Below are 8,811 nucleotides of genomic sequence, written 5' to 3'. Positions count from 1 at the left end.
TCACTGATGGTGATAATCATCCACCACCTGAGCTAACACCTTCTTTTACATCATGTTAACATGACAAACTTCATACTTTGAGGAACATGTGTGAACAACAGCTGGGAAAACTAAGAACTGGGGAAATTTTCAGGAAAGGACGTGTGAAAGCAGCCAAACAGAGGTGTACTGAGGAGGTGGTTGAAGAGCATGAGGCGATGTCTGATGTTAGCTTGAGGGTCTAGGTTTTCACCTTTGAAACGGACTCAGTGTTCCTCCTGGTTTTTACCGCCAATTGTCCTTTCAGTTAAGGATATGATTTCCAAGAAGTGGAATGAAGACTGAGTGTTAGTCTTTCTGTTGTGGTCACAGCAGTACAACAAAACAGCTTCTCACTGTGAGCGTGTTTGAGAGCAAAGAGGCCGCCATCAGAACGAGGTTAAGGATCTCTGAGAGAGTAAGTGTGGCACTTTTTATTTTAAGGGTCCAGCTTGCGATGCACCTCAAAGAGATTCACAGCTAAGAGTCTGGGTCAGTACTCCAAACAGAAGCCATGCTGACAGAGAGAAACACACTCTCCCTGATAGATACCCACAACAGCCCTGCTTTAAATCAAAACTTTCCCTGTAAATGAGGCTTCACTCTGAAAGTGAAGCTCTGTCCGGCTCCCAGAGCTTTTGTCCTTCTCACCTCCTGTGAACTTCTCTTTCCGCCTCTGGATTAATGAACGGTGACTTCATCCAAACATTAACCCGACTGTTGGAGTGGATATAGCATTTTTACATGCAGCTCTCACTTTCTTTTCATCCCAGGGTTTCAGGCTGTGGACTGAATCCTTTTGGCCTTACAGACTTCATGTCTTTTCTTTGAGTATCAGTGTGTTTGAAAAGTGAAGACTTCAGTCTCACAGTCAGACTGTAGCTTAATGATCCGTCTGTTCACATCTGTACTGCTGTTAGATAGAATAAAGCCAATATTTGAGGGCGCTCGCCCGCTACGTGTCTGTCTGTACGTTTAATTCAGGGCCCGGAAACTTTCATCTATCTGAATACAGGTATGAAACATTTAACATCTGACATAGGAATAGATTATGATCTCTGATTTCTGTTTTTCTATAGGAAGAGGTGTCTTAACATACACACACATAGATAAACTCACACACACACACACACATATAAATGCACATATTACTGTGTCTCCTTTACTGATGGATGTTGTTGTGTAGACTGTACCAGAGTTGTATTTGCTCACACACCGCCTTGTGTACCAATGTTCATTATGAATGTTTGTCACATTTGTCTCCTCCGAGGCGTCACGTGATCACAAAGTGCCATGACAACGTGCTTTGTTATCATATTATATATATAAAAGTATATTTTGTAATGTTTGTGCTGTTTGTTTTATTTCAGTCAGTCTCGTCCATGTGTTCTGTGTGTGCCTGTTTTTGTGTGTTTGATGTGTTGAGGTTAATTAGCCACTGTGTGGCAGTAGCGGCTGTTTATTCTCCACTGAAGCAACAGAAAAAAGAAAAGTGTGATAACTACCCACACAGTGAAAATGTATTTCAGAGCATAATTGATTCTTTTTATAGAGGTGTGTGAAAGGATGCAATTTATGGAGGTATTAATGTGCAAATAAGAAATAAATGCCACATCATTAGAGACATAATGGAGGACGCTCAACAGAAGCGATGTTAAGATTATTCTCAGAGGGATAAATGAACGTGTACAGTTATAACAGGAAAAAACTTGCACTGATATTTCAGTTGCTGCAGAAATTTGCTTAAAAATACACAAAGCGCATAAAAACACTTTCTAAATCTTCCACATTAAACAAACATTACAGCTTTTATTTCTTTTGGGTACAAATGGTAAAAATATAACCTCGTTAAGAGTAAAAAATAATAATAAAAAAGTAGAATAAATGGAAATATAGTCAGATTTCCTGGGCAGGCCTCTTTTTTCCCAACAACAGTCCAGGTTCGTGTTTCCTCCACAGCCCTCCCTGCTTTGCATGAGGCAGCCAGCTGGGCAGGTCCGTGAACGCACCTCCCTCTTCCTGAGAGCCTTCGCTACTTTTGTGGCGCAGAGAAACGGAGAAAGTGCTGTTCAGACCCAGGTCAGGACCCCGATCCGCGCACAGGACCGTCCCACAGCTGGAGGAGTCACAGGATCACACTTTGACCTCTGCGTAAGAGTGGACCAGGGAGACCAGCACCGTTTCCCACGGACTAATCCCCCCAACAGGACAGGGAGTGTTGTTTTTCTCAGGCTTTGAGGGGTACCACTCACACGCACACACCCTCCTCTCCTCAGCAGCATCCTGAGCAGGTCTTGAGCTCATTTTTACTGTGCATCGAGCAACAGGTTGAGCCGCGGTGCGAAGGCGACCATGCCGAGCAAGAGCCAGTTTCTGCGCCCCCGGCTGTGCGCGCTGGAGAAGGGCGACAACGGCTACGGCTTCCACCTCCACGGAGAAAAAGGTAAGACGGGCCAGTTCATCCGGTTAGTGGAGCCGGACAGCCCCGCTGAGACCTCCGGGCTCCGCGCGGGGGACCGGCTCGTGTTTGTGAACAGGGAGGACGTGGAGAACGAGAGCCACCAGCAGGTCGTGTCCCGCATCAGAGCCACCGTGGGCTGGTTGGAGCTCATCGTGGTGGACCCGGACACGGATCAGCTCCTGAAGAAACACAACATAAAGTGTCTGATGGAGTACGCCACGGATGGAGTCCCGATCCCCTTCAATGAGGAAGAGGAGGAGGAGGAGGAAGAAGTGCGAGAGGAGGAGGTGGTGGTTGTGGAGGAGGATGTGGAGGTGGACGGGACAGAGATAGAAGAAGAGCAGCACGAGAAGAAGGACGAGGTGGAGGAGGAGGAGGAAGAGGAGGAGCAGGAGGGGACACCCAGGGAGCCCACGCCGGTCCCGGAGACCAACGGAGGAATTCACGAGCACGTGGAGGAGAAGCTGAGCATCGAGTCCGAGAAGGTGAGTGAAAAGTTTCTGCTCTGTGACACTTTCCCATCAGATGTTGACTGCAAGAAGATTTCTTATGTAACATGCGGGACGAATCAGTGAGGGGATGGAAACAGGTGTGTGTGTGTGTGTGTGTGTGTGTGTGTGTGTGTGTGTGTGTGTGTGTGTGTGTGTGTGTGTGTGTGTGTAACATGTTGAAGTCTCTGCAGCTGCACCCACACGCAGCAGCAGCAGCAGCTGTCTGCAGAACATGTGGGAGGATCAGCTGTATGAGAGGACCAACACTCTGCTGCAGCTGTGGGATCAAAAACACTGAGATAAAACTAACTGAGAGCAAACTCTGCCCACTCAGAGCAGCGACTGATGTTTCTGTCTCCCACAAAGAAAAACTTTCCTTTGTTTTTTTAAAAGTGTTTAAAAATGACACAAGTCACATGCCTCTATCATTAAAGGTCATGTATGTAATTTATAATAATGATGATGCTGATGATGATGATGATACAGGACTGTCAAAACACAGAGCCAGCACCCGGTAATCAGCAGAATGTAATGAAGTATAATTTAATTATTGCTAATATAATCAGGACTTGGATGGGATCATTTTAATACTAATGAACATTAATCAGACAGCTGTTATTGAAGATGTTAAACCACGGGGTAAAATCTCATTAATCTAAAATTTTATGCATAAACCAATCAAAAAGTAATCATAAATGATGCTATCAAACATTTTATTGATCCATATTGACTGAAGACTTTATCATGCTTATAATGCCATACTTTTGCTTTTCTGAAAGAATTCTGAAGTTGATTTTAACAATAATCTGAATTACTCAATGACTTCCCCTGGATAATGCATTTGCACTCTTCAGGAGTTCCAGTTTGTTTGCTTTCTCCGTGTCATACAGATCCTGGAAACCTGTAACTGTTTTTACCCATCAGGTCGCTCTTCAGTTCACCGTTTATTCAGCATGTGCTGTTTTTAACATCTTTTAATTTCATCTCAAATAATGCTCTTTTAGATTTTGCCACAGTGGTTTGCACAGGGGGACATGGGGTTGGTGTAAAAAGAAGAAAACAAAGAGTAAACCGACCTCTTGGGAGCCAAAACACACGCAAAGTGCACTTTTGTACGGTGGCCCTGAGAGCTCTCAGCGCTCCAGCTTAAGAAAGCATGTGCGAAAAGACAAAACACAAGCAAATTGAGAAAACATTTTAATAGGGCACTTAAAAGTGATACACATGTCCGGACATGCTTGTTGTTGACGCAGATTTTAAGCTTGGTGTTAAGCTAATATCTGAATCATGCCGTCACAATGTTAAACAAATTGAAAACCCTTACTTGTATCTCATTTTCCAACCAAGCGGCAACCTCCGATCTGAGAATATGAGACAATGTGGAAGTGCTAAAATCTGCTGTTTCTCAAGTGTTCGCTTGAGGCTGGCTCCCGAGGTCACGTGACGGCCGGCACCCTATGGCTGTAGGCGAAGCCCTTGCCACTACCAATATGGCCGCTATAGCCACAAACAGATAAGTGCTGTCGGCGAGACTACGTCCATGTGTTTTACAGTCTGTTTCCAACACAACTAATGGAAAGAAAACCAAAATAGAGTGGTGACTGAAAATCTGTGGCAACAACAAGGGTGTCGAGACATGTGCATCACTTTGAAGTGTCCTCTGCAAACACTTCTGTTGGGTTGCGATGTATTTGCAGCGTGTTTGTTGTCAAATTGATAGAGATGTTTTCTCAATTTACTTGTGTTTTGTCTTTTTGCATGAGTTTTCTTAAGTTGCAGTGCTAAGTGCCCTTTTAGTAGCCTTAAAAATGCTAAATTACCCTTTTGGGGGCCCTCTTGGGAGTCTAAACACACTAAACTGCCCCCAGGCTGGTTAGAACATAACAAAAGTATAATAATGGAGAAGAAACGTGTGTTAAATTGCCTTTCAAACACGTCTAACTTATTGCCTTCTGTAGTGCCAAGAACGCGCTGTATGTGCCTTTTTTTTTTCTTTTTACCCTTGCCCTTAAAAAGTCTGTGCACGCCACTGCTGCACTGGCATCAATCAGGGTAGTTGTAGCTGTATTCTTTGCTCATTGGTGGCTCAAAGTAAAGTCATTCAGAGATGTTTTAACTCCTTTTCACATAAAAGTTAAGTTACTTTTAACTTTTAACCACGGTGTTCCATTAACATGTTAATGCTGACAGCTGTACAGCTAATGCACTCTGTGTATACACAGTAAACAAGATAATGCAGCTACACAGTTATTGAAAGGCGCATACCTGAATGAGCACTTAATTCTTCTATTATTGTTGTCAGTCAGAAACCACAGATCACAGCGACTCATTGGTGATGTTTAACTGGAAATTAGAGTTGTAGTGAATCCTTTAATATGAATTTGTCATATTTCTGGTCATTTGAAGACAAAACAGTTCAACTGATTGAGAAAATCAACTACAGACGGGAAATAAATACACTGAGTACAGTATGACATTGTTTGCAGAGAATAAGATGTTGACAGGGTACAGGTGCTGAAAAGCAGGTAAAATTGTTGCAAAATAAAGAACTAGATCTCAGACATTGAATATAAAAGCTTTATTTCTCCTGGAGATAGTGGACAAGATGGCTAAAAAATCCCTAACATGGTTGTGCAAAAACCCCAGAAAAGCAACACAGGAAATAATGTGTGAACTTAACTTGCCTCCGAATGAAAAGACAGACATGACGGTTAACGCCTGTGATCAGTTTCGAATTGAATCATGTGAGAATGATACAGAGAGTCATCACAGTAGGTATCAACAGGCTGCAGAAAATAAAGAAAAGTTATCGAAAACACAACTTTAGAAAATTTCTGACTTGAAGAACCACAAACAACAGGAAATAGCATTCTGCACAAAATGTCTCCACTAAACGACTTTTTCAACCTTTGATCTGCGGCTGAAACACATAATGAAGGCATTCGCACTCCACAGAAACCACTTGTTGCTGTATATTTTTTCTTCAGTCTCACTTCATTTGTGCATGTGTACATGTGTGTGTGTGTGTGTGTGTGTGGCTCAGGATCAGGGTTCATTAAAAAGCTCTCGAGGAGCAGAGAGGAGGGTCGGTCCAGTCTGGAACATCTGTGTCCTCCTCTCGGCCTCCTGCATGTTTACCCCCGAGGCTGTTTCTGTTTCTGTCTGCGTCCAGCCCTGCTCTTCCTCCTCCTCGTCTTCCTCCTCCTCCTCCTTCTTGGTGACTGTAGGTGGAGGAAGACTGACCCTGGAGTGGAGAGCAGAGACAGATGCAGAAACAAAAGACAAAAAGACCTTGATGTGATCTTTTCTTGTCTTTCCATTGTTTCTATAACCTTCCTCCCTCTTCTTCCTCCTCTCTGGTAGAAGTGTCAGTCAGATGAGGCTGGGTTTTTCCCACAGCCTCACAATATGATATGCATTGGTTTTACATGAGGATCCTGTCTTACACTGAACTCAAGGCCACATCTGTTTTTTATTGTTGTGCTAACGCAAAGATTTAAGGATCTTTCACCTTCAAACATATAAAATCCAGGCCCCAACACATTCCAGGAGGAGGGTAAAATATGCTGGATAGTCCTGTCTGTGCCTCCTCTAATGCTTTACTCAGTTTGATGGTTGTAACACTTTACTTCAGAGGTCTGCAAATTTCATCACACTTAGGTAATAATTAGACAAAGTTGTTTCTTATTTCTTTGAAATTAGCACATAACTTCTCTAAAGGTCCCATATTCTTCTCCTTTTCTGCAGTTTAATATGGATCATTGATGTCTTCATGAAATGGTTGTAACATGTTTTGGTCCAAAAATCCAATAAATCAAGTACAGCAGCATTGTTTCCAGGCTCTCATAGCCCCTCTGTTCAGAACGCTCTGATTTAGTGGGCGTGACCTTCATATGTAAATGAGCCACCACTGATAATGCCCCGCTCTTCAGCGTCATTGAGAGCGGCGCCATGAGCTACAAGTGCACAATGTTTAGAAAACTGCAAAGCTTGTTTACCGTAACATCACAGGCTAAAACAACAGGCTAACCGCAGCTGAAGTTAGCATCCTGAAGCTAACGCAGAGACGAGGGGGACACTGAGGAAAAGCTCAGTGGGTGGGGGTGGAGGTATCTGCTCTGGTGGACCAATCAGGTCGGACTTGCTCCTGATTGGTCAAAAAAGGGAATCGCTGATGTCGGCAAATCCCCAAAATCCAAACAGCTCCTTTTAGGTCAGGATTTTATATTCACTAGAACTACTAAATACAGGTTTGGTCATTAAATATCATATTTTGTGGGCTGGGAGGAAAGCCAAAAACCCACAAATTTTACTAAAAGACTTAATAAAGTGATTTTTGCATAATATGGGACCTTTATAATAATGTCCAAATTGTCACAAGTTACAATTGGTAGGCTACTTTTTTTCCCCTTTTTTAAAAATTTACTCCAAATTGCAAGGTAAGAAGGTGATGATTTGCAAATAATTTATTTGAAATTAAATCGCAACTCACCGCTAAATGTTTTTAGAAGTATCCCAACGTTTCTGCTATTTCCAGAGAAGCAGGTGATAAACAGCTGCTTAGTTCTTGAAAACAGAAGTTAGGTTCATTGTTTCCTCTGATAATTACCTTTAAAATGTTCAGTGAATAATTAAAGTTTCACAATAAGCAGTTGATAGTTAGCTATTTGTCATTCAAGTTCACCAAGTTCTTTAGTACTGAGTTTGTTGATATGAATAATTGAGATCACATGCAAAATGATAAAACTTTAAGATTAGGTCTATAATGTTTTACATGATCCAACTGAAGGCTTCAGGTGTGATATTCACCCAGAGTGGCGTTGTAAATTGGCCTTAGCTGATTGTGATAGACACTGTGAGTACAGGTGCACTGTATAACAGAGTCTGGACAGAAGTAATGTGCTCACAAAATCCCTTATTTGTAAGTAGTGAAAGAACTGAGACAGAGGCAACTGAAATTTTTCTTTCAACTGTGCAAACGAGGCAAATATATCATCAATGTATAACAGCGATAAGGAAGTCAGTCCTAATGATTATGTATTATGTTAGCAAAAATACAGTTCAATTCCCTAATAAGCCCATGGGAACTTCTCTAGAGGATATTCTGAGTTTAGCCAAAGCCCAAAGGGGTGTAATTTCAGGTATTTACAGAACAGTCGCCAGCCTTTTGATTCCACCATCTTTTTTCAAGGCACAGTGGGAAAAGGACCTGGGGGAAGAACTTGGCGAAGAGACATGGAGCCTTATTTTAAACAGGGTTCACTCCTCCTCTTTTAGCGCAAGACATTCTCTTATTCAGTTTAAGGTAGTCCATCGCATTCACTGGTCCAGGGCTAAACTGGGAAAGATATTTCCAAATACCGATCCGATTTGTCCCTGCTGCAAACAGGAACCAGCAACTTTATTACATCAGTTCTGGACATGTCCGAAGATCTCAAATTTTTGGGGCCTTATTTTTAAATGTTTTTCAGAGATCTTTGAATTTGACTTCAAACCGTGCCCTCTAACTGCTATTTTCGGGATCCCTCCAACTGGCAGCCCTTTGACATGCTCTCAGTCTGACTCAGTAGCCTATGCCACTCTGTTGGCTAGACGCGTTATACTGTTTAACTGGAAACTTACCTGTTTGCCCTCCTATAGCCAATGGATCAGAGACTTACTAAGCTGCCTTAAACTAGAACAACTTAAATTCAGCTCTCGTGGAAAACCTGAAAGTTTTCATATAACTTGGTCTCCATTTCTAAAATATTTCAGCCGTGTCACCCTGTGACTTTTTTTTCTTTTCATCTTTTTCTTTGGTCTTGCAGCCCTGTTACACTACTGACGGTCATAGTGTCTTTT

At 42.4% G+C, this 8,811-nt stretch overlaps 1 protein-coding gene across 1 annotated transcript in view; it reads left to right on the top strand.

Moving 5' to 3' along the window:
* Nucleotides 1–2,025: 2,025 nt before the first annotated feature.
* Nucleotides 2,026–8,811, top strand: part of nherf1b (NHERF family PDZ scaffold protein 1b) — a 35,533-nt gene continuing 28,747 nt past the window's right edge. The window contains exon 1 of the mRNA XM_074697175.1: nucleotides 2,026–2,964. Within this exon, the coding sequence (XP_074553276.1) occupies nucleotides 2,371–2,964 (594 nt within the window). The 5' untranslated portion in view covers nucleotides 2,026–2,370. The remainder of the gene's footprint in view (nucleotides 2,965–8,811) is intronic.

Source organism: Halichoeres trimaculatus, unplaced genomic scaffold, assembly GCF_033239565.1.
Source record: "Halichoeres trimaculatus isolate MK-OKI-2021-1 unplaced genomic scaffold, fHalTri1.1 fHalTri1_scaffold_20, whole genome shotgun sequence".
Classification (NCBI taxonomy): Eukaryota; Metazoa; Chordata; class Actinopteri; order Labriformes; family Labridae; genus Halichoeres; species Halichoeres trimaculatus.
This window is presented reverse-complemented; position numbering and strand designations above follow the sequence as displayed.